The sequence below is a fragment of the Ctenopharyngodon idella genome, chromosome 2 (genome assembly GCF_019924925.1).
Source record: "Ctenopharyngodon idella isolate HZGC_01 chromosome 2, HZGC01, whole genome shotgun sequence".
NCBI lineage: Eukaryota > Metazoa > Chordata > Actinopteri > Cypriniformes > Xenocyprididae > Ctenopharyngodon > Ctenopharyngodon idella.
In genome coordinates, this window is record NC_067221.1 from 6876110 (window position 1) to 6903842 (window position 27733).

A 27733-nucleotide genomic window follows, 5' to 3' on the forward strand; every position below is an offset into this window, starting at 1 on the left:
ATTCAAAATAACACATTTTAAGTCATTTCTAACTTTTTTCCACAAGGGGTCAGCATTGCTCTCTTCATGTATGAGTAGATCATCAAGCTCTGAGACAGACAGAGAGTCTCTAAGAGCACCTCTGAGTGAATTTCAGTTATTTTACCTCACAGAACAACTATGTTTAGCTGGGCTTTGATTTCCCTGTGTCTCATAGCAGCACATTATGATGGTAAGCACATTTTTTTTTTCTGTTTTTCAGAACATTTTAACAGAACAATGTTTACTTTCATTTAGATTATTAAATGTTTAAGTTTACTCTGCAAATAATTCACGTTAATGACATACTTTTTTTCAGTGTCTTTTGGACAGGACAGAGTTGAACAGTCTTCAAGAGAAATGACTGCAAGTGAAGGAGATCAAGTTATTTTAAGGTGTAATTATACTACAACTGCTACAAGTCCGTATCTCTTCTGGTACAAACAGCTACCAAACAAATCACCAACATTCATTCTAAATAAATACACAGTCGGTGAAGGAACTACTGAGCCTGATTTTAAGAAGAGATTTTCTGCAACACTGGACTCCACATCAAGATCAGTTTCTCTGATGATCCAGGATGTGTGTGTGTCTGACTCTGCTGTGTACTACTGTGCTCTGAGGCCCACTGTGACTCAAACACACTCAACACTCATACAAAAACATGCAAAACAAATAAAAACTCTCCAACTTTGCCAAAGCAACACTATAAACCAAATGGAAACATATTATAATGTAAGGGTGGACCTCCTACAGGGGTTCAGGCTGTAGGGTTGCCGAGCGACTAAAGAAACGTTATCAGCAAGATGGTAGAAAACCGTACATTTCTTTTCAATTACCACCCACTGCAACTTATACCAACGACAGAAATAAGCGCAGTTACAATAGCAAAATATGTGGGAGAGCGTTGCTATAGTGTGACAATATTGTATTGCAATATGGAGCACATTAATGTTAATACTAAATCAAAACTAGTTAGCGCATCATTTGTAAATGAAAGAGTTTAATGACAATATCTGGTTATGGTTACACTTAACATAGTTACAAAATAGATGTATGAGATGATAAAATCATATACCATTAATCGTACCCAGCATGTATGTCAAAAGTTACCAGAGAAATAGAGAGACAGAGAGTGAAAGAGAAAGAGAGAGAAAGAGAGAGAGGGGGCCAGAGAGAGTGCCCAAGAAAAGCCAAGAATCAAAGACCCAGAGCAACAGTTACAATCCTCTTTTATCCCTTCCTTGACCATGTGACTGAAACCAAAATATGAGACATTCAAACTGACCAATCAGGAAATTAAAACTTCCCCCACTGTACTAAAGGTGTGACCATTTGTAGACCCCCGATGTACACACATCTTGGCCTACAGGGCTTGATCACTGTCAACACCTTTTGAGCCTTCCAAATGGCCCTTGTAGCAAGACAGAGGGGGTTGAGACAGTAAAGCAAATGTCTTTGTTCATTTTAAAATATCTTTAGATATTTTCAATTCTTACAATAAAATGACATTTCACATATCAGTGAGAAGAAGTGAGAAGCATATCAGTAATATGCAATAAATGCTCTTTGTGGGGAACCATGAAGAATCACGTCATTTAAAGTTCAAGATGAACCTGCAAGATTTGAAACTGCAAAGTTCTACTCAAGCAGAGCATATATTTTCGTTTAGTTTATTTTAATTTCTTCAGCTTTTTAGAGTACAGTTTTATATGATCCAGAATGTGCCGGTGTGTCTGGGTTTTTAACCAGCACATATAGGTCCCCATCACACACTTTCTGATTTCTTTCTTTCAAGGCTCTTGTGTTCAAAACTGTCACTTCCAACCAATCACCTGCATCTGAACCAAAGATGAAGACACTGAAGACACACCTCTTCTGTGAGCTCTGAACTAAAGCATTAGCATCGGAGCACAGAGAACATGAACACATCTGTAGAAAACATGGAAAAACACCTGTTTCTGATTTTATTTCTGACTTCAGGTACAAAATGATTCACTTTATTCATTCTAGTGATGCAGAAAAACAGTGTAAGAAATATTTTTTATGCAATTTGACTCAGTTTTAGGTGTGATGACTGCAGACAAGATTTGGCCAAATAAAGAAACTAGCGTTATAAAGAAGGAAGACGAGACTGTGACCCTCAGCTGCTCATATGAAACAGATGGCAGTTATGTTTATCTTCACTGGTACAGACAGTATCCTAATAGTGAACCTCAGCATTTAATATTTAAACCTGCCCGATCAGCTACTGTAACTGGGAACCCCTCTGATCCTCGCTTTCAGTCGACTGCATTACAAACATCCACTGAACTCAAGATTAATGGAGTAACTCTGTCAGATTCAGCTCTCTATTATTGTGCTCTTGAAGTAGAAGCCCAGTGATACAAAGTCTATGTGAAGCTGTACAAAAACTCAAATTCATTTTTCACTTTGATCTCAAGCCACATTAAATCCACAATCTATAATTCACATAATATAATTACACCAGTGGAAACACCTGTGTGTGGTTACGAATGACATTTAGTTCAAGTTATAAAGGGAAATTGAAAGAAAAAGTGAAAGAGATCAAAATAACATTTTGTTGATTGCTATTAATATGCAAAGCATGAAAACCAATCCTAATAGATGTGGACAGACTGTATATCACAAACAATTAAACATATTTTAGGAATAAATAACAAAAAAAATAATTTTAAAAACATTTCTTTGAGTGTCTTATTTTTGAAAGTTTCTTCTAATAATACACCCAAGTACAATAACAATGTCAAGTGCTCTGCTAGAATTAGTTTAGTTCATCGAATTGAAATAAGGGGTCAGTGCTTGAACCAATATATGATAAAACATCAGAGCACTGCAATTTTGTTAAAGTACATCCACTCATCACTATACATTTTAGATTTACTTAATGTGCCGAAAAATTGTCTTCATATTCTTTTGTGAGCTTGTATAAAAATGATTATTTCTTGACATGCATGAGCAGATATCACATTTATTAGATTAAAGGTAATGCTTGGTTTTAAACTGTGTATGTGAAGATTTTCTTTGGCATGTAAGTGTATTTGCGTATGTTTTGTACGTATGTGCATTTCTAATTTGAGAATATACATATACTTTTTTTTTTTTCAAATAATTTTCTCTTAAATGCTAAATGAGCTTTTTATTTAATTGAAAATATTTATTACATCCTAAATGTAGACTTTTTTCACGACAAATAAAACATTAAAATGTAATATAGCTTTTGATGTTCTGTATGCATACAATCTCAAATCACTGATCACTATAATCAATTTCAAAACTAAAACTATTTGAACATTAAAAGTTGATATTTTGCTCTTTTCAGGTGTGAGTTTTGGAGATGAAATCACACCAGACAGCACTGAAGAGTCTGCTGCAGAGGGTTCAACTGTTACATTATCCTGCAGTTATTCATCTGCAGATTCACTTCTCTGGTACCGTCAGTATCTCGGATCAGCTCCTCAATTACTTGTGCTTAAAAAAGAGAGTGTGAAAGAGGCTTCTGAGGTAGATGGCAGGTTCTCTACTAAGACCAGAAAAGAAAAACAAGCCACAAAAGAGATCAAACGTGTGTATCTGGAGATCTCCTCTGCTGCAAGCAACTAACCCTACTTCTAAGCCTAAACTTGACATAAACTGTAAACCTTCAAATCTGATTGGTTGATTGGAATGTTGATCCAGGAACATGTTGCACTTGGTGAAATCAGGTTCTGCATGATAGGTGTATTGTGTTACTGCTTTGGTTTACTGTTTCTGATTTTATTTCATATTTGTAAGTCACTTTGGTTAAAAATGTTAGAAATACCCAAATTCACCACAGGGAGGCAGCATTCCTCAAAGTGTCATCAAAGAGACATGAGTCATGTGAACGCTTGAAGACTTGAAATATCTAGAGAAGAGAAGCACAGATGAAACAGAGAGCTTCAGTCAGATCTAAGACAGAGAGACAGAATACATGTTAAAATATTAATATCTTTATCTCAGCAATGGAAAAATGGCTGATTAGTACTCTTTTCCTCACAGCACAGATTTTTGGTAAGAATTTACACTTTATTATTTTAGTTTATATGTGAGTTAATTAATATATGTAAATGAGCAATAGTTAAATCTATTTTTCAGTGTGCTGGGGGCAAGACAGAGTTGAACAGCCTTCAAGAGAAATGACTGCAAATGAAGAGGATCAAATAACTTTAATGTGTAATTACTCTACCAAAGCTGCAGATAATAATGTTTATCTTTTCTGGTACAAACAGCTACCAAACAAATCACCAACATTTATTCTGAATAAATATATATATGGTGAAGAAACTATTGAGCCTGATTTTAAGAAGAGATTTTCTGCAACATTGGACTCCACATCAAGATCAGTTCCTCTGATGATCCAGGATGTGTGTGTGTCTGACTCTGCTGTGTACTACTGTGCTCTGAGGACCACTGTGACTCAAACACACTCAACACTCACACAAAAACATGCTAAATAAATAAAAACTCTCCAACTTTGCCAAAGCAACACTATAAACCAAGTAGAAACATATTATAAAATAACATTTCACATATCAGTGAGAAGAAGTGAGAAGCATATCAGTAATATGCAATAAATGCTCTTTCTGGGGAACCATGAAGAATCACATCATTTAAAGTTCAAGATGAACCTGCAAGTTATGAAGCTGCAAAGTTCTACTCAAGCAGAGCATATATTTTCGTTTAGTTTATTTTTATTTCTTCAGCTTTTTGGAGTAGAGTTTTATATGATCCAGAATGTGCCGGTGTGTCTGGGTTTTTAACCAGCACATATAGGTCCCCATCACACACTTTCTGATTTCTTTCTTTCAAGGCTCTTGTGTTCAAAACTGTCACTTCCAACCAATCACCTGCATCTGAACCAAAGATGAAGACACTGAAGACACGCCTCTTCTGTGAGCTCTGAACTAAAGCATTAGCATCGGAGCACAGAGAACATGAACACATCTGTAGAAAACATGGAAAAACACCTGTTTCTGATTTTATTTCTGACTTCAGGTACAAAATGATTCACTTTATTCATTCTAATGATGCAGAAAAACAGTGTAAGAAATATTTTTTATGCAATTTGACTCAGTAATTTTCTTATTTCCTTGATTTAGGTGTGATGACTGCAGACAAGATTTGGCCAAATAAAGAAACTAGCGTTATAAAGAAGGAAGACAAGACTGTGACCCTCAGCTGCTCATATGAAACAGACAGCAATTATGTTTATCTTTACTGGTACAGACAGTATCCTAATAGTGAACCTCAGTATTTAATATTTAAACCTGCCCGATCAGGTACTACAACTGGGAACCCCTCTGATCCTCGCTTTCAGTCGACTACATCTCAAACATCCACTGAACTCAAGATTAATGGAGTAACTCTGTCAGATTCAGCTCTCTATTATTGTGCTCTATTAGTTGGAGCCCAGTGATACAAAGTCTATGTGAAGCTGTACAAAAACTCAAATTCATTTTTCACTTTGATCTCAAGCCACATCAAACCCACAATCTATAATTCACATAATACAATTACACCAGTGGAAACACCTGTGTGTGGTTACGAATGAAATTTAGTTCAAGTTATAAAGGGAAATTAACATTTTGTGGATTGCTATTAATATGCAAAGCATGCAAAACCAATCCTAATAGATGTGGACAGACTGTATATCACAAACAATAAAACATATTTTAAGAATAAATAACAAAAAATACATTTGAAAAAATGTCTTATTTTTGAAAGTTTCTTCTAATAATATACCCAAGTACAATAACAATGTCAAGTGCTCTGTCTCGAATTAGTTTAGTTCATCGAATTGAAATAAGGGGTCAGTGCTTGAACCAACATATGATAAAACATCAAAGCACTGCAATTTTGTTAAAGTACATCCACTCATTACTATACATTTTAGATTTACTTAATGTGCCGAAAAATTGTCTTCATATTCTTTTGTGAGCTTGTATAAAAATGATTATTTCTTGACATGCATGAGCAGATATCACATTTATTAGATTAAAGGTAATGCTTGGTTTTAAACTGTGTATGTGAAGATTTTTTATGGCATCATGATGAAAGAGGAGGAGTTTAACATCTCACATGATCTTTAACATGATCTTGTTACATTTGACTGTCACAAAGCTCAGTCCTGCTGCAGTGAACACACACATGTACAATGATACTTCATTCAGTCATTCTGCTCTCTGCTTTGACATGTAAGTGCATTTGTGTATGTTTTTCATGCATTTGCATTTCTAATTTGAGAATATACTTTTTTTTTTTTTTAATAATTTTCTCTTAAATGCTAAATGAGCTTTTTATTTAATTGAAAGTATTTATTGCATCCTAAATATAGACTTTTTCACAACAACAAATAAAACATTAAAATGTAATTGTTAACTAGCTTTTGATTTTCTGTATGTATACAATCTCAAATCACTGATCACTATAATCAATTCAAAACTAAAACTATTTGAACATTAAAAGTTGATATTTTGCTCTTTTCAGGTGTGAGTTTTGGAGATGAAATCACACCAGACAGCACTGAAGAGTCTGCTGCAGAGGGTTCAACTGTTACATTATCCTGCAGTTATTCATCTGCAGATTCACTTCTCTGGTACCGTCAGTATCCTGGATCAGCTCCTCAATTTCTTGTGCTTAAAATAGAGAGTGTGAAAGACACTAAGACATCAGAGGTAGATGGCAGGTTCTCTTCTAAGATCAGAAAAGAAAAACAAGCCACAAAAGAGATCAAACGTGTGGATCTGATCATCTCCTCTGCTGCAGTATCAGACTCTGCTCTGTATTACTGTGCTCTGAGGCCCACAGTCACAGGAAACACTGTAACTCTGTACAAAAACCTGACACAACTGAAAAGGCATAGCTATAATTATGCCTTCTACTAAACAGACTGAAGCACATAACAATCGAAACAATCAGATTCCCAAACTGCCAATTCAGACACTGAGAACAAGTTTGATGGAACACATTCAAAGACCCATGTTTGAAATTAGATATAATAACTTGTAAAACCCCCAAATTAAAGTCATTATATGTGATGTAACTGCTACCAGCATTTACATAAAGAAAATAAAATGTGCAAGGAGAACAAAAAAACAGTATGCAGACTTTATTTTCTTGGTTTTCATTTTGTAATGCCGTTTGAACCACATATTTATTGTCAAGCCTTATTACAGGATCACTAGCTCCTTCTTTTCTATTTGCATAATAAAATATATATCTCATTTACAGATTACTCGTTTGTTCATTTATTATTTAATATAAATGACTGAAAGTCTAGAGCAGCTAAGATAGTTGCAGTTCATAGGGGTGAGTTCAGATATAGAGAACTTATTCATCTGGTGCAAGTCATGTTTCAGTGATAAACAGAAAGTCCAAGTTATTTGATGTGAAAAAAAGTCATTCAACAGAAAAGTTTTGTTTGTTACAGATCCCACATTTCTCAAAGCCATTTTAATTGGCACAACATAATTTCACATAATGACATAATTTTCCCATATCATAGCACTATTCATATTATTGGCTCATTCATATTTTTCTTAGGCAAAATCATCTGCTAAATAAATAAATATTTATATCTATAATTTCTTGCAGTTGCAAAAGTTGTCCTCTAGGCAATGGCAGAGCAAAATCATGAGAAGCGGAGCATCACATTGAAAGCAGGAAGTTCCAGCGTGTTTATGTGTGAAACTGCAGAGACTCACAGTAACACAGAGCTACAGCTCAGAGCACGGAGAACATTAATACACAATTCATATGACCGAGTAAACATGGAAAAACACCTGTTTCTGATTTTATTTCTGATTTCAGGTACAATATGATTTTTTATTATTACTGTGGTCAGAAACATCTAAATGCTATTTGAGAAATTTTGTGCAACTTGACTCTCAAATTATGTTGTTTCTTTGTTTTAGGTGTGATGACTGCAGACAAGATTGGGCCAAATGAAAAAACTGTTATAAAGAAGGAAGGCGAGACTGTGACCCTCAGCTGCTCATATGAAACAGACAGCAATAATGTTAGACTTTACTGGTACAGACAGTATCTTAATGGAGAGCCTCAGTATTTAATATGGAAAAATGCTCGGTCATTGAGTGGTACTGGGAACCCCTCTGATCCTCGCTTTCAGTCGACCACATCACGTACAACCACTGAACTCAAGATTAATGGAGTAACTCTGTCAGATTCAGCTCTCTATTATTGTGCTCTAAGAGTTGGAGCCCAGTGATACAAAGTCTATGTGAAGCTGTACAAAAACTCAAATTCATTTTTCACTTTGATCTCAAGCCACATCAAACCCACAATCTATAATTCACATAATATAATTACACCAGTGGAAACACCTGTGTGTGGTTACAAGTTAGAAAGTTCAAGTTATAAAGCTAAATGAAAGAAAGTGAAAGAGATCAAAATAACAGATAAACAATACATATTCTATTAGATATATAACATGACTTTAGTACATCACAGCTTGATACATTTGATTAAACATTACATTATCATCTGATATCTCCTCTGCTTGAGTCTGCCTGAAAAAGTCTGATCAATCCAATAAATGTCATTTTACTTTTGATTAATTAATTCTGACTTTAGTTACAGTATTTAATTATTTCACAACATAGGCTAATGTTGCATTTTGTGGATTGTTATTAATATGCAAATCATATGCAAAACCATTAACCAAAATACATGTGGACATATATCAAAAACAATATAACATACATATTTTAAAATTAAATAAACTTTGAAACCTGATTTAGATGCTGGTGGCATGAAAATATGTAATGTTGTGTAATGTCCAGCTCAGCAAATGTATTAAGAAGAAAGTATCATTCCTCAAATTATTATATAAGGCTGAACCTTATGAAGAATCTAAAACGACTAGAAAAATCACATTATCCTCTCACCTGACTACTCGTCTTGATTGAGATACACAGAGATGATTATATGTAATAACATGTTACACAATCAATCAGTCATAGGACACTATATCATTTATATACTTTAAAAAATCACAAATGATTTCAAAGGTTACAAATGAACTTCAAACGTGAGGTGTTTAATTCAATAAATTCACCACCAGGGGGAAGCATCACTTAAATTCTCGCGCAGTTGCTGAAAATGATCAAGAGAAGCTACTAAAGAGAGATTCACCATAAGGAGAGACTCACATTAGTAGTTTTTCTCTCACTCTCTTCAACTCAGAGCAACAATGACAAAATGGGTGATTATTGCTCTTTTCTTCACGGCACATGATTTAGGTAAGGACAATCTTTCATTATTTACACTTTATTTATTTGAGTATCTGTAAATGATTGTTAATTTTTGTCCCATCTCTTCCAGTGTGCTGGGGACAGGACAGTGTTGATCAGCCTTCAAGAGAAAAGACTTCTGCTGAGGGAAATCAAGTGACTTTATTGTGTAATTATACCCTCATGAGCGCTGCAAATGCTTATCTCTTCTGGTACAAACAGCTACCAAACAGATCACCAACATTCATTCTGAGTGTCTTTTCCATTGGGAAAGGAAAGACAGAGCCTGAATTTGAGGAGAGATATCATGCAAAACTGGATTCCACATTAGGAACAGTTCCTCTGATGATCCAGGATGTGTGTGTGTCTGACTCCGCTGTGTACTACTGTGCTCTGAGGACCACTGTGACTCAAACACACTCAACACTCACACAAAAACACATTTCTCTGACATTGATGACAGATACATAACCATAATGAATCCTTAAGGAAGAGGAGACATTCAGTATTGAGGAACTGTGGTTCAGTCAGACTCCTCCTGCAGGTCTCTGATATGTGACAGTGTTAGTACAACTTTATCAAAGAGAGGCTGAAACAAGAGTCTACTGTAGATTTCAACAACTTCATTTTATCTAAAGTATTATTTTAACAATTTCTGTGATGGCAAACTGGCAAAGAATTGTAGTCTTCTTTATCACATATTTCTGGGGTAAGTCAGATTCTGTAAGTATTCATGCTGTAATATTCTTCTAATATGAATATGAGATCCTCATCAGTGATGTTATACATTACAGGATGTGATTCTCTGGACAGCGTTGAACAAAATCCAGGAGTTCAAACTGCTGTTGAAGGTGCAGCTGTAACAATCAACTGTCAATATGAAACCACTGATTTATCACCAAATCTCTTATGGTACCAGAAAAAAGTGAATGGATTTCCAGAATACGTGCTGGGCAAATTCAGTACGAATGATAAACAGTTCGAAGATAGATTTAGCAGCAATCTCAACACAACTACAAAATCATTTCCATTGACAATCCAGGATCTGCGTGTGTCAGACTCTGCTCTGTATTACTGTGCTCTGAGGCCCACAGTCACAGGAAACACAAGAACACTGTACAAAAACCTGACAAAACTGAAGATGTACAACTAATTTCCTTCCATAAAAATCTATTTGAATTAAAGTTAGATTATGAATTCATAATATATAAATATGTGAAGGTGAACACTATAGTTGCAGCAGTGGTATGATAAAGTATGCTTATCTTTCTGAATACTAATAACGATATTTATTCACACTGTACTCTAGGATGTAAATCACTGACTAAATGTTAATTTATATATAGTTCGACTTGCTTTTTTTTTGTCTAAGCTGTGTGAACTGTACAGAACCAGATGAATTCCTGTTTTAGTAGCACTGAAATTCATGCATCTAAACAGAGAATATCTGATGATAATCTGGTTTATGTTTCTAAAATACTATAACAACCAAAGTATGAGCAATTTATCATATTTTATATGTTGATATCTGATGATTTATATCATTTGACAGAGATAGTAAGTAACCACAAGAGGGAGCTATGAACTATAGCAATAGAGATGACACTGTGGACTATATGAAGATGAAACTGATCTGCTCTCTGGAACAGGGAGGGTTTAAAACATTGATATCTGGTGAGATATTGTTAAACTTCAGACAGATCATAAGGAACAAACACAATGATGCTCCAATCTGTCATTCTGCTTTCTGCTTTTGCATGTAAGTATTGAAGTGTTTTGTGTTTTGCATTTACAGTAACTATTCTGAGCAGTCAGAATATGTATAAAGTGTATTTTGTATATTGCATTTTATGCTGATACATCTAAAATAAATTCAATTCAAACACAAGTTAATAAAAGATTTGATACTTTTGCAGATGCAACACATGGAAATGAAATTAAACCAACCAAAACAGAGGAGTTCGCTGTTGAGGGTTCAAATGTTAAATTATCCTGCAGTTATTCAACTGCAAATACTCTTCACTGGTACCGTCAGTATCCTGGATCAGCTCCTTAATTCCTTGTGCTCATCTCAGACGGTTCAAAACAAGCTCAGGAGTCTTATGTAGATTCCAGATTCACTGCCAAAGTCACTAAAGTCAAAGAAAACTCTGTGTATCTGGAGATCTCCTCTGCTGCAGTATCAGACTCTGCTCTGTATTACTGTGCTCTACAGCCCACAGTCACAGGAAACACAAGAACACTGTACAAAAACCTGACACAGCTGAAAAGGCATATAATTATGCCTTCTAAACAGATTGAAGCACATAACAATAGAAATAATTACATTCCCAAACTGCCAATTCAGACACAGAACAAAAGTCTGATGAAACACAAAGACACGTTTACAATGAGATATAATAACTTTGTACAAACCCAACATTAAAGGTATTATATGTGCTGTAATGAAAGGTGAGTTTCACAGTGTAACTGCTAGAAGCATTTATAAAGAATAAAACAAATTAAAATATACAAGGAGAAAAGAAACAGAATGCAGACTTTTTTATTTTTTTTATTTTGGAGGAAACTACTAAAATTAATCAGTTTATAATGCTTTTTGGTAACCATAAGATGGCAATATGCACCACATATTCATATTATCACGCCTCATTACAGGATCATTAGCTCCTCCTTTTCTATTTACAAAATAACAGATATCTCATTTACAGCTCTTGTTCACTCGTTCGTTCATTTATTTGTCTATACAATAAAAACGAGTCTTCGGTTTTATCAGTATTTGCAAATATTTTTTGAATAGTTTTTACTCTTCAAATATTTTTGAACATTTTGTTTCTATATTACATTGATGTTTTTGCTCAATTGTAAACTGACGAACAGCATCATCTCAACAGAGAGCAGGAAGTTTCTGAGTGACTTTATGACTCAGTTCCTCCTGAGTAACTGTAGAAACTCAGAGCATCAACACAACTGATCTGACTTAGTGAACATGGACAGACACTTGGTTCTGATTTTAATCATGACTTCAGGTAAAATATCATTTGATTCCAGAGGTATGGACAATAGATAATCAAGTGTAATGTGACTGAAACCCACATGTGTTTTAAAACATATGCACATTTTTTATGTTTATGTTTATGTTTGCAGGTATAATGGCTGCAGATCAGATTGGGCCAAATAAGGGTGCAGATTTCATCCATACAGAAGGAGAGTCTGTGACATTGAGCTGCTCATATGAAACAGACAGCAATCAAGTTACACTTTACTGGTACAGACAGTATCCTAATAGTGAACCTCAGTATTTAATATGGAAATATGCTCGTTCATATAGTGGTACTGGGAACCCCTCTGATCCTCGCTTTCAGTCGACTACATCACGTACAACCACTGAACTCAAGATTAATGGAGTAACTCTGTCAGATTCAGCTCTCTATTATTGTGCTCTAAGAGTTGGAGCCCAGTGATACAAAGTCTATGTGAAGCTGTACAAAAACTCAAATTCATTTTACTCTTTGAAACTAAACCACATCAAAACCACAATCTATTATACACAGAATTTTTTTAAAAAAAGTGGAAACACCTGCATGTGAGTGTAATAAGAAATTTTATCCAGATATACAGTATATGTTAAAGGAACACTCCACTTTTTTTGAAAATAGGCTAATTTTCCAACTCCCCTAGAGTTAAACAGTTGAGTTTTTTTCCATTTTCGAATCCATTCAGCCGATCTCCGGGTCTGGCGGTACCACTTTTAGCATAGCTTAGCATAGTTCATTGAATCTGATTAGACCGTTAGCATCTCGTTAAAAAATGACCAAAGAGTTTCAATATTTTTCCTATTTAAAACTTGACTCTTCTGTAGTTACATTGTGTATTAAGACCGACGGAAAATGAAAAGCAGGCGCAATGATATTACGCAGCGCCTGTGATCACCTGCTTGAACAGGGAGCGTGCCTTGCAACCATGGAGACATTTGTGAGAGGCGCTGCATAATATCATTGCGCCTGCTGCACCCATGGTACGCCAGCAAAGTTCCTTGATTATTACGCCGGAATGAGAGTATAGTTCCTAGCCATATCGGCCTAGAAAATCGCAACTTTTAATTTTCCGTTGGTCTTCGTACACGATGTAACTACAGAAGAGTCAAGTTTTAAAACTCAACTGTTTAACTCTAGGGGAGTTGGAAAATGAGCCTATTATCAAAAAAAGTGGAGTGTTCCTTTAAAAAAGAGGTAGCAATAGAAGTGAAACAATTCACAAAAGATAAGTTTGTGAGCAATTTTGACATTCACAGACTACATAATAAATTCAGTCATTTCAGCTAATAGCGTCATATTTATCATTGTTTTTTTGTTTTTTTTAAGATTATTATTAAATGTTTTTTATTGATTTTATTCTCCTTCTTCTCACAACCAAGTGTCAAAGACTGAATATCAGAGAGTCACTGTGAGAAACTGCAGAACAGAGCGCTGAGAGCACTAACAAACTCATATCAGCTTTTAAACATGGAGAAACATCTAAGTTTGATTTTAATTATGTCCTATGGTAAGCAACCACACGTTTTTTCCACTACAGTATAGTGATATGGATTATTCAAATGTAATGTGTATCAATTTATTTATAATGTGTGCATGATCTCACATGTTTGTAACACATTTCTTTGTTCATGTTTGCAGGTGTGATAGCTGAGGACCTGATTTGGCCAAATATGGGTTCAAATCTCATCATTAGAGAAGGAGAGTCTGTGACACTGAGATGCTCATGTGACACAAGCAGCAGTTATGTCAGACTTTACTGGTACAGGCAGTATCCAAACAGAGAACTTCAGTATTTAATGTTTCAGGTGTCGATATCCCGATCAACCAATAACCTCATTAATGATGATGTGACTCTGTCAGATGCAGCTCTTTTGAAAAGTTTCTGGATGGTAAAGGCAGTTATAAAGAAATAAGGCCAGATTTACTAAACAGGGCAAATTAGCATGAGACTGCAATCATTAAATAATAGTTCAAATGCCAGTAAACTGACTACTGCAAACCTTAGTAAATCACGTTGCATGGTTTGTGCTGGTGCAAGCTGTTAGTAAATCTGGCCCTGAGTCTTCATATCAAAAAGTGTGTCCTCTGTATGTCCACTGCTACAAAATGTAAACATAATGTGGTCATGTGTTAGAAATACATAATTTCACCACTGGGGGGCAGCATCACTTAAAGTGTCATCAGCAGTGTGCCATGTGAGGACCTAGAGCTATTTGAAGACTTGAATATCAAGAGAAGAGCAGCAGAGAGGAAACAGAGAGCTTCAGTAAAGATACAGAGACACATTCATTGAACATATGTTAAAATAATCTCTTCATTTCAGCAATGCAAAAACTGATTATTATTACTCTTTTCTTCATAACACGGGACTTTGGTAAGAAAGACAATCAATTACACTTCAGTGTCTGTAAATATATATATATATATATATATATATATGTGTGTGTGTGTGTGTGTGTGTGTGTGTAAATTATAAATAGTTTTATATATATTTTTCAGTGTGCTGGGGACAAGACAGAGTTGAACAGCCTTACAGAAAAATGACTGCAAATGAACAAGATCAAGTTACTCTCCTGTGCAATTATTCTACCACAGCTACAACTGCATATCTCTTCTGGTACAAACAACTACCAAACAAATCACCAATATTTATTCTGAGTAAATTTACAGTTGGTAAAGGAACTACTGAGGATGAATTTAGAGACAGATTTTCTGCAACATTGGACCCCACATCAAGATCAGTTCCTCTGATGATCCAGGATGTGTGTGTGTCTGACTCTGCTGTGTACTACTGTGCTCTGAGGCCCACTGTGACTCAAACACACTCAACACTCACACAAAAACCCTGTTCAACCTCTGATGTGATGTGATTACTTACACTGTTATAAGGACCCTGTGAACCTACTTATTACTTATTAACCTAAAAAAAAAACAGATTCACATTTGCCATAAACACTATGAAAATGCTTTGCCAATTGCTACTTTTATTTCTTCTTTTATGAAAACCTCTTAAAACAACATGAATGTACATTACTTTTTAAAACATTTCTTTAATTCATATTCAGGTGTAAGTCAGAAGAGACTGTATTGAACCGTCAAACAAAACAAAAAACAAAACAATCGAGAAGTCGTTGTTGTTTTTTAGGTGATAATGTGATCTGATCTATACCAACAACAGCTGTTTATTTTATTTTATTTTAAAATGGTTTTGGATTTTGTTACAGTGGAAGTTAGGACACAGAAGTTTTTTATTTTTATTTTTTAGCCTGAAGATGGCGATATCTACATACACATGACACCACCTCATGTTTATTATTGTAAGTCTTGATTGAAAAGAAACATCTGCGGTTGAACATCATCACTATATCAACATGACAAGCAGAAGACAAAGCTTCTCCTACAGCTGTGGAACGCTGCTATGAATTACATTTTCCTATTTCCTTTCATAGATAAACAAAGATGTCTCTCAGAATGCCTGTTTTATTCATTTTGGCCTTTAATTTCTATGGTAAGTAATCAAATCTTTATTGCTGTAAATAACTGCATTATTAAAATGATATTGCTTGTATAATTATGTTATTATGCATTCACAGGGTGCTTTGGGAAAGACACTGTTAATCAGTCAAGTGAGACAAAAACTGCCACTGAAGGACATCAGGTTACCCTGAGCTGTGAATATGAAACACTTCGGTCTGATCCATATCTTTTCTGGTACATTCAACGCTTTAATGACCTTCCTGAATATATACTGATGAAATACAAGTTTGGATCGAGTAGCAGTTCTGAATTTGAAGAGAGATTTAATGCCAGTTTGGACTCAAATTCAGTTTCACTGACAATCAAGAACCTGCGTGTGTCTGACTCTGCTGTGTACTACTGTGCTCTGAACCCCACTGTGACTCAAACACACTCAACACTCACACAAAAACAATTCTCTGACACTGATAAAAATGCATAACTATAATGAATCAAATAATAATAAAATAATTTGAGAATAACAACATAAAATATACAATCATTTAATGGTAAAAGTCTCTTTTTTAAAGCTTCTTCTAATAATATAGCCAAGTACAATAACTATGCCAAATGATCTACTAGCATTAGTTTAGTTCATCAAACTAATTTTGTTGGCAGTGCTTGAATCAATGTATTTGAAGAGACTGATAAAACAAACTTCAGAACATTGAAAAGTATTAAAAGTACATCCAGAATCCTTAAGGAGGAAGAGACGTTCAGTATTCAGGAACTGTGGTTCAGTCAGACTCCTCCTGCAGCGCCCCTCCCACTGCAGTCATTTATCTATTCAATGTTTTTTTTTTAATCATTTATCACAATTAGTTTAGTGCACATGTATAAACCTTAAAGAAAGATACACAGCTAACCTTAAACCATTATCAAAACCTGTTTAAACTGAGGAATCAACATGGACAGATGTCTACTAGTGATTGCCATTACAGTTTCAGGTGGATATAATTTACACTTTTAAAATCTCATGCTGTTTTTGGCAAGCGAAACTGGCTGATGGTTTAATGTTCTATTGTGATTTCTCAAATTGTATTGCAGGTGCATTTGCTGATAGCATTGGTCCAGTTGACAAGGATACTAATATGATCAGAAGAGAAGGAGAGTCTGTGACACTGAGATGCTCACATGATACAAGCAGCAGTTATAGACTTTACTGGTACAGACAGTATCCAAACAGAGAACCAGAATATTTACAATCCCAATCATCCACTGAACTCATTATTAAAGCAGCAGCTCTGTCAGATTCAGCTCTCTATTATTGTGCTCTTAGAATAGTTACCCCAGTGATACAAAATGCCTGAGAAGCTTTACAAAAACTCACACACACTATTACTGCTTTAAAAGCCAGTTATCAAATGTTTATCACACCACATTTATATTTCTAAACCACAGTGACTGTATGTGGTAACACCTGTTGAACAATTCTGGAGTAATGAAGAGAGCGGAGAAGAGAGGATATGACATCACACTAGAAGAACTTGTTGTATGGGATGTTTATCCATCTTATTTTGCAAAGCAGATGAGACCAGAAGCCCAACACATTCAAGTTACAAATGGCCATACCCATATTTTTTACTTTAAAAATAAGGTGAATGCAGTTTCTTTATGTCATGTTTTAAAGTTATTATCTCAACTGTAAAATTGGGCCAATCCATCTTATGTTCCACATCAAGATCAGTTCCTCTGATGATCCAGGATGTGTGTCTGACTCTGCTGTGATCTGAAGCCGCTGTGACAACAGAACACTTCACTCTCACACAAGAACACTGAGATCAACCACAAACAGATCCTGCCATCATAATACATTCACTAACACCAAATACAATAAATATAAAAAAGAGAAAATAAATTACAATGTAAAAAGAGTTTCATAAGCATGATATTAAAGGGACAGTTCACACCAAAATGAAAATTCTCCCATGATTTACTCACCCTCATCTTGTCCTAAACCTACATGACTTACTTTCTTCTGTGGAACACAAAATAAGATATTTTGAAATATGTTGGTACCCAAACAGTTTCGGTTCCCATTGACAAAAAACACTGAGACATTTCTGAAAATATCCTTTCGTGTTAAACAGAGGAAAGAAAGTCATGCCGGTTTGGAACAAACATGAGGCAAAAAAATGATGACAAAACTGTTCAACTAATAACTTTATTCCATTTCTTTTTATCTGTTTAATTCATCTGCACTTTTTCCATATAATTGAGGAATGCAAAAATATTAAAATATCATATTCTCAAACTTTATGCAAAATATTTAATATTATGACATAATTGTCCAAATGAATCACAAATCCTTTATGCTCTCTGCATTCAGATACTGTGGTTTAGTCCGTCTCCTCCTCCAGGTGTTTTAAATGTCTTCAGTGTAACTTTAGCAAAGAGAGTCTGAATCAACAAGGGGGTTAAAACTGCTGTTCATTCAATTTAGTTTAATTTATACAGTACAAATACAGTATTATGATGACACACTGGAAAAAATATTTTACGTTGTTTATCTCATATTTCTTGGGTAAGTAGATTTTTAAACATATTTAATTTGAGAATAAATTATTAAATGATTTAAATTGGTAAATGGTTTTCTAAATTTCAGGGTGTAAATCTGAGGAAGCCGTCCACCAGAATATGAGAGTTCAAACTGCTGTTGAAGGTGCAGCTGTAACAATCAATTGTACATTTACAACCACCGATCCATCCCAAACTCTCTTCTGGTACCAGCAAAAAGTGAACGGATTCCCAAAATACATGCTGAACAGAGTCAGTGCTTATGGAGATAACGAGGAAGAGTTCAAGAAGAGATTTAACGCAAGTCTAAACACATTAACAAGATCAGTTCCTCTGATGATCCAGGATGTGTGTGTGTCTGACTCTGCTGTGTACTACTGTGCTCTGAGGCCCACTGTGACTCAAACACACACAACACTCACACAAAAAGACTGTGTGAGCATCTGAGTAGTGTTGTTTAAACTCATATGTGTTTTTTGTGAAGTTTAACTCAAGCAGAGCAGATCTACAGTATTTAAATTGTTTTCATTATTTTTATTTCTTCAGTTTTAACAGAGTATAATTCTATATGATCCAGAATGTATTGGTGTATTTGGTTTTTTAACCAGCACATATAGGTCCCCATCACACACTTTCTGATTTCTTTCTTTCAAGGCTCTTGTGTTGAAAACTGTCACTTCCAACCAATCACCTGCATCTGAACCAAAGATGAAGACACTGAAGACACACCTCTTCTGTGAGCTCTGAACTAAAGCATTAGCATCGGAGCACAGAGAACATGAACAGATCTGTAGAAAACATGGAAAAACACCTGTTTCTGATTTTATTTCTGACTTCAGGTACAAAATGATTCACTTTATTCATTCTAGTGATGCAGAAAAACTGTATAAGAAATGATTGTGTGCAACTTGACTCTTAATTTTCTTATTTCTTTGTTTTAGGTGTGATGACTGCAGACAAGATTTGGCCAAATAAAGAAACTGTTATAAAGAAGGAAGACGAGACTGTGACCCTCAGCTGCTCATATGAAACAGACAGCAATACAGTTACACTTTACTGGTACAGACAGTATCTTAATGGAGAGCCTCAGTATTTAATATGGAAAGAGGCTCGTTCATATAGTGGCACTGGGAACCCCTCTGATCCTCGCTTTCAGTCGACTACATCTCAAACATCCACTGAACTCATTATTAACAGTGTGACTCTGTCAGATTCAGCTCTCTATTATTGTGCTCTATTAGTTGGAGCCCAGTGATACAAAGTCTATGTGAAGCTGTACAAAAACTCAAATTCATTTTTCACTTTGATCTCAAGCCACATCAAACCCACAATCTATAATTCACATAATATAATTACACCAGTGGAAACACCTGTGTGTGGTTACAAATGACATTTTATTCAAGTTACAAAGGGAAATTGAAAGAAAAATTAAAAAGGGATCAAAAAACATGGATGTGTGTGTGTCTGACTCTGCTGTGTACTACTGTGACTCAAACACACTCAACATAAACACAAAAACCTCGTGTGAGCATTTAAGTGGTGTTGTTTAACTTCCTGCACATTTTCCATTTCAAAATCCCATACTTTTCGACACTAAAATTTCCAAACCTCTCTGTAGATTTTTCAGACCATATTTAACATGGTTCGTACTGGTTCGTACAGCATTGTTTTTGGTATATAATACAGTCATCTCAAAATATTTTTAATTTTGATTTTTTTTTTTTTTTTTTCTTCCAGTGGTTTTCTCGAAGTGATAACATGCTTAAAATGATGAAAAGAAGCCTTAAATGTGCATATTCACCTCTGACACATTGGTTTAATAATCGTGGTTTGATGTTGCACCATCATCGTTTGCCAATGTTTTTGACCCTGTGCCTGTTTATGGATTACACTAAATAAAATCTGCACTTGGATCTTCAACCTGTGCTTCAGAGCAGTTTTGTAACAGATGATCATTTGAGTGGCACACACACATAATGAAATATAATAAAATTTTGCACACTAAATTCATTCAGTCCTTTTTGACAATCACTAAATAATCACTAAACTTCGGTCATGAAAACACTCTGCTTGTATGATACATTTTAGAAATTCTTAATTTTATATTTTAGAAAACTGAATAGGGGCAATAGTCTGGAAACAGAAATATATTTTCCTACTCATACTTTCTTTTTTCCATACTTACCCAAACCTGGAAATTACTCAAGTTTTCCAAACTGCATATAGGAACTCTGTTAATTTTAATTGTTTTAACTCACATATTACGTGATTACTTCCACTGTAATAAGGTCTCTGAGAACCTAAACACTTATTACACTTAATGAGAAGTTATTATTGCCTTAAAAACACAGATGGTGAGCAAGAAAGTTTTGATTACATTTAGTTATTAAACTCTGAATTAAAAAAGGAATAGCGATATTCATAAACAGACATTGTTCCTTGTTATATTTTAAAATATGAAACAAAAAGGATCTCGTATTGATTGTGATGTCACTGACCACACCCACACTATTCATAAACAGCAGAGCCCCTCCCACTGCAGTCGTTTATCTATTCAATGTTTTTTATCATTAATCACATTCAGTTTAGTGCACATGTATAAACCTTAAAGAAAGATACACAGCTAACCTTAAACCATTATCAAAACCTGTTTAAACTGAGGAATCAACATGGACAGATGTCTACTAGTGATTGCCATTACAGTTTCAGGTGGATATAATTTACACTTTTAAAATCTCATGCTGTTTTTGGCAAGAGAAACTGGCTGATGGTTTAATGTTCTATTGTGATTTCTCAAATTTTATTGCAGGTGCATTTGCTGATAGCATTGGTCCAGTTGACAAGGATACTGATATGATCAGAAGAGAAGGAGAGTCTGTGACACTGAGATGCTCATATGATACAAGCAGCAATAATGTTTGGCTTTACTGGTACAGACAGTATCCAAACAGAGAACCAGAATATTTACTGTATAAAGGTGCTCGATCATACAGCACACATTATGATATACCAGACAATCGGTTTCAGTCAACAACATCCCAGTCATCCACTGAACTCATTATTAAAGCAGCAGCTCTGTCAGATTCAGCTCTCTATTATTGTGCTCTTAGAGTAGGAGCCCAGTGATACAAAATGCCTGAGAAGCTTTACAAAAACTCACACACACTATTACTGCTTTGAACAACAGCAATCACATGAGTATCAAACCACAGACATCTCTTTTGTAAACCACAGAGACTATAAATGAGAGGATATGGTAACACCTGTTGAATATCAAAAAGTGGTTCAGTACCTACAGTAAACGTTTACCTACAGTATATATAACACTGTTTATGTTTTATGCAGCATTAATGATTATACATTTTAAATGTAAATTAAGGAAGAATAAATAACTGATTAAAAAAAAAAAAAAAAAGAACAGACATTAAAAATATTAAAAAAAAAATAATAATGAAACAAATTATATTATGCTTCCAAATAACATTCTGGAATAACTTCTGTTTTAACTACATGGACTATCATTGACCTGGAATCCATTAACAATTTTCAGTTTATTATTTATTTATACAAAAAATGAAAAGTGTAATGTTCATATTCTGACTGTATTAGATTCAGACCCATGTGCTGGAAATATTCCCCTGGAAACCAATAATTTTCAAAAGGAAAGCAGCTATCGGTATTAATATGCGATGTGTGGAATAACAGACTTCTCTCTCAGACCGACTGAATCAAGCATTAATATTTGCATTATTTATTCATGGTATGTATACTTCATGTAAAGTTATTTTTTTATTGAATAATACCATTTGTAACATTAATATCTTATTTTCAGAATGCAGACTAAACCTGAAGGAGGATCAGTCACATTACAGTGCAAATATACTGCATCTACAACAACACCAGACCTCTTCTGGTACATCCAGAGAGAAAACAACATTCCTAAATACATGTTGAGGAAAAACAAATATGTAGGAGATCAGGACACTGAGTTCCCGGAGAGATTTCACTCTGATGTGTCATCAGACTCAGTTCCTCTGATGATCAAGGATCTGTGTGTGTCTGACTCTGCTGTGTATTACTGTGCTCTGAACCCCACAGTCACAGGAAACACATCAGATCTATACAAAAACCTGTTACAATGAGAGACAAGAAAGATCAGCTTAATGTAAAAGTGATCAAATATAAACAAAATGTAAACAAAGTAAATGTTTGGCAATATAAAGCTGAATCACATTGAAACCAATATTGTCTTATTGTCCTATTTGACAAATCATTTAAAAAAAAAAAAAGTTAAATGTAACAAACGTTAAAATATCTCAAATGTTTCTCATGTAATATAAAGCACACACATTCAAATGGAGCTCTTGCTTGTCCTAAATTATGGTATATATACTAAAATAACTAGCTAAATATCTATATAACTATAAAGTAAATATTCTTCATATTTCCAACAGTTAATATTTTCATGAGAATTGAGAGGAAATTATACAGACTAAAAAATACAAAGACATCTAGTATTTAAGCCATGCCTTTATAAAGCAGGAAGTTCCTGTGTGTGTTTGTGACTGATCTGCAGTGACTTACAGCTCAAGCACTGAGAGCCTCAACAGAGAACTGATCTGATTCAACATGGACACATGCTTCATACTTATTCTCATTGTGGGAACAGGTACATTTAATTGTATTGATTTTTAAATGGAAAAAAGGAAGAAAGTAAACCCCTCAAACCCCAATGGCCTATTGATGTAATTTTTATTTATTTATTTATTTATTTTGTAAAATGTGCTGTGAATGTGCTTTAAGTATTATTTTGCCAACTTTCACAAATCAAAAATCCATGTGCTTGTTGACAGGTTTGGTGACTGGAGACAACATTGAGCCAGATAAAGAGAGAGAAAAGAACAGTAAAGAAACAGAAACTGTCAAGCTAAGCTGCTCATATACTACAAATAGTCAGTTTGTTCTGCTTTACTGGTACAGACAATATCCAAACAAAGAACCACAGTATTTATTACGCAAAGGAGCCGGATCACTTAGTTCTGATGAACACACCTCTGATGATCGATTTCAGTCGACTGCATCAGGAACATCCACTGAACTCACTATTACTGATGTACGTCTGTCAGATTCAGCTCTCTATTATTGTGCTCTAAGAGTTGTAGCCCAGTGATACAAAACATGAAACACGTCGTACAAAAACCTGAAGCTCTTTTCACTTTGAACCGATCTTCTGAAAACCACAATCAAAACCACAATCTATCCAGCCTCAAATGTAATAAAATATGTGCTAACACCTGTGTGAGGCTGAATTAGGCCTGCTATAAAACTTCAAAGAAACAATATGTTCAGGATATCACGTCCCATGTGGTTCCTCCAATGCACAAACACACATCTTGGTATGTAATGTACATGTTAAATGTAATGTTATGTATACTTAATAAAATGAACTTGAAGTATACTTATTTTTTGTAAGGGTATGTGAATATGAAATTGATTTTACAGTTAAAGTCTGCAAATTCAGTTTATAATCTGACCTGTAGCTATATTACCTTAAAATTCACAACAACATACAGAATACATATACAATGTTGCTATGGATGATGGCAAATATATGGAAATATCAGACTGCTGCTGAATGCAACGATTGACCAATCAGAATCAAGCATTCTAAAGTGTAATAAGATACTGTGTTTTTCAGTGAATAAAAAGTGATATAAGCTAATTAAATACATATATACGTAGATTCATTATTATACATATAAAATGTATAATGAAGTGATATAGCACTTCAATATATTACATATACTACAGTCTTCATCAGTCTCTGCAGGACAGTAATAGGAGTTACCAGATCAGTGAACGAGGCCATCATAAACATAGCGTTTTTGAGAGCGTTACCTGATTTGCCCACGTCAGAGTGTGTGTAGGGTTTAGGGGTGGGGTCGGATGAAAGGGATCATTGTCATTGCATGATTTATAAACACCCACCAGTTTGAAATCACCCACAAATTCAGAAACGCCCACTTTTGTTCCGCAGAGACCTCATACTCGTCTTCATTGGCACTTACTGTAGCACAGGCTCCTCCCAGCAGTCAGACCAAATGACTTGAATTTACTGCTGCTTTAACAGATACAGAAAGAGGAAGAAGATCACAACATCTCTGCATATATCCTTGGTGATTTCAGTTGTATATAATGATATATAATGTATATAAGTGTCATTGTGATCATATTTTTATATATCTGGGGTGAGTAACACTATTAAATAATGATTCTTTTCAAATAGACTATTTAAAATGAATTTTCCTTATATATCTTTGTGCACATTCCTTGCAGCCAATGGGCAAAATTTTTATTCATATTGTTTCAATTCTATTTCAGGATGTAAATCTGAAGACAAAGTTGATCAGCATACAAAGATTCAGTCTGCTTTTGAAGGTGATGATGTAACAATCAACTGTACATATCAGACTTCTTACCCAAACCCGACTCTCTTCTGGTACCAGCAGAAAGTAAATGGGATCCCCAAGTACATGTTGAATAGATTCTCTAACACTGGAAAAAATGAGGATGAATTCGAGGAGAGATTTCAAGCAAATCTCAGCAAAACTTCAGTTCCTCTGACAATCAAGAACCTGCGTGTGTCTGACTCTGCTGTGTACTACTGTGCTCTGAACCCCACTGTGACTCAAACACACTCAACACTCACACAAAAACTCTGACAGCAACAGCATCAATTACATCATTATACAATTTCAGTTTGTATTAGAATAATTATTCTTATTCTATGATTTCATTTTTAAAAACCTTTTTATCCACATATATGGATAAAAATATATATGGATATATTCATTTAAAAGTTAACACTCAGTTTACATGATCTAATTTACATCAGTTATATTTACATTTGTATCAGTTTTCCCTTACAGTTGGTTTCAATTGATTTCATATTGCTCATACTGTTACAATAATATATATCACCATAAATCTGGTTATTGCCATTAAAATCTAGATTTTGTGAAGATGTATTATGTATTAAAGCTATGAAAGACCAGAAGAGGGCGATATACACTCAACATTGACATTTAATGATGTTCATTCTTCTTTAAGGAGTTAAATTATAATGAAGAAAATAATCTTAATGATTAGATGAGCTCTGATAGTCTTACAGCACAGCATTATAGTATGGTTATGGTATATTATGGTTTCATATGTTTTCAGTGTTCATGAACTGATGTAATTTTAATGCTGTTCTCATCCTCTTACACTGACAGATAGGAGGAGCCTGTGGAGATCTGATATAGAGCAAACTAAACTCTCTTTCTTCCTACAGTGCAAACATGACGATCCTTTGTGTTCTGCTTCTGCTATTGTTGATGAAAAGTAAGAGAAATTTACTGATTCTAGACCTTTAATCACATGCTTTCTTGTTTTGTACAATGTTTGGAGTTTCATCTCTTTTTTTATATTGCTTGAAACTGATTTAACTGACTAATGCATCAGCACGATTCTTTCTTTGGGTAAGTTTGATCAAAAGTTTAATGGTTGTCTTGCAGGGGACAGTGGTGGTATGAAGAAAGAAAAGTAGCAGTAATGCATCTAAACATCTCATGGAAAAAAGAAGTAATAAAGAAATGCATCAATAAATGCATAAATTGATAAACAGATATGAGAAAGCAAGTGAAATTGATGTTAAAAATAATAATAATAAAATAAGCTAATTTGGTAACAGACCTCACAGACAGTCATGTATATGTTGATAATCATTATTTAATGACACTAATGATTTTGATATATTCTGTCCAGTAAACAGTAAAAATCACACCAGTAATGATGCAGATGTTCAAATAGAATTGGGATCCACTGCAACCTGCTTAATAAATACAGAAACCACAAAGGTAAAGGGAAGAGCAATTATTTTTAAATATTTTAAAAATGCAAATGATTACAGCACACAGATGTAAATCCTACAGATTTTTTAACTATAAACCTGATGATGATGATGATCTCAACAGAAGAAGCTCCTCCTATAAAGTTTTGTAGGTCGACTACATCACAGAGACGCAAAAACAAGAAGAGACTCAAAACTCCTCAGTTTATTTTTTATGACTTTGGTGATTTAATTTGGAAAGCACAACAGACATAATGACATACTGGAAAAGGGTGGTTCTCATTCTCTTCACATATTTGTGGGGTAAGTGACATCATGAAATATGTGTAGATTTAGATTCATTTTTATGGGCTATTCCCTGTGTGTGTGTGTGTGTGTGTGTGTGTGTGTGTGTGTGTGTGTGTGTGTGTGTGTGAGTGTTTTACATTTCATTAGAAAATAAACTGTTTTTGAAATTCTATTTTAGGCTGTGATTCTCTGGACAGTGTTGAACAGAAAACAAGAGTCACTCAACTGTACATATTCAACCACTGATTCATTTCCATATCTCTTCTGGTACCAGCAAGAAATAAATGGACTCCCTAAATATATGCTGAAGAAATATATTGGATCTGGTGAGATTGATGAACAGTTTAAAGTGAGATTTGATGCTAATCTCAACACCTCTTCAAGATCAGTTCCTCTGACAATCCAGGACCTGCGTGTGTCTGACTCTGCTGTGTACTACTGTGCTCTGAACCCCACTGTGACTCAAACACACTCAACACTCACACAAAAACACTGCAAATACACGAGCCCTAAATTAAATCATTACTGACTTTTGGATTATATGAAAGTCTATCATTTCACACTATTCCACTTCAAATTATAATCGATTAGCCAATTTTTAAAATTTTAACTTTAGCCTAAAATAAATTATATTTAGACAGGCATTTCATGTCAAAACAATCCACAGTGATCAATATACTGTTAAAACACAAACATTGAATGTGAAAGGAGATGCTATTTTGTCATTTTTGTTTTCAACAAGGGGGATGCCATCCCCCCACATCCCCACTCAAATCGAGCCCTGATTACAGTAGATCAAATCTCTCTGTTTTATTTGTGTTCAAAGACAGTCATGGTATCTGCATACTAACATGTTTGATTATAATGCAATAATAATAATAATAAACAATAAAAAAACTGAACTCATTATTAAAGATGTCACTCTCACATCCAGCACTTTACTATTGTGCTATATATTCTCAAATATTCAAATAATAATCATAGATGAATTAGACAAAAACATTAGTGATTGTAACTGGATCTTTCTTCTCTTCTCCAGGTGTGAAATGTAAAACTTGGCCATGATGTTTCTCAGAGAGGAGGGACTACACAGATCTGACACAATCTGATCACTTCAGTTAGAAACAATTCAGTCTGAATCATCTTAAAGTGAACACAGCGCACTGCACAATGGA

General features: G+C 34.6%; 2 gene segments (V, D, J or C); both read left to right on the forward strand.

The window, feature by feature from the left end:
- The window catches only part of LOC127501352 (T cell receptor delta variable 3-like), a 71931-nt gene extending 46743 nt beyond the window's left edge, over positions 1 to 25188 (forward strand). The window contains 1 exon segment of the V gene segment in view: positions 24761 to 25188. Within this exon segment, the coding sequence occupies positions 24761 to 25101 (341 nt within the window).
- On the forward strand, positions 6186 to 7291 carry LOC127501270 (T cell receptor alpha variable 19-like). The segment is given in 2 exon segments: positions 6186 to 6254; positions 6547 to 7291. Coding segments are annotated over 2 exon segments (438 nt in total).
- Positions 25189 to 27733: the final 2545 nt, after the last annotated feature.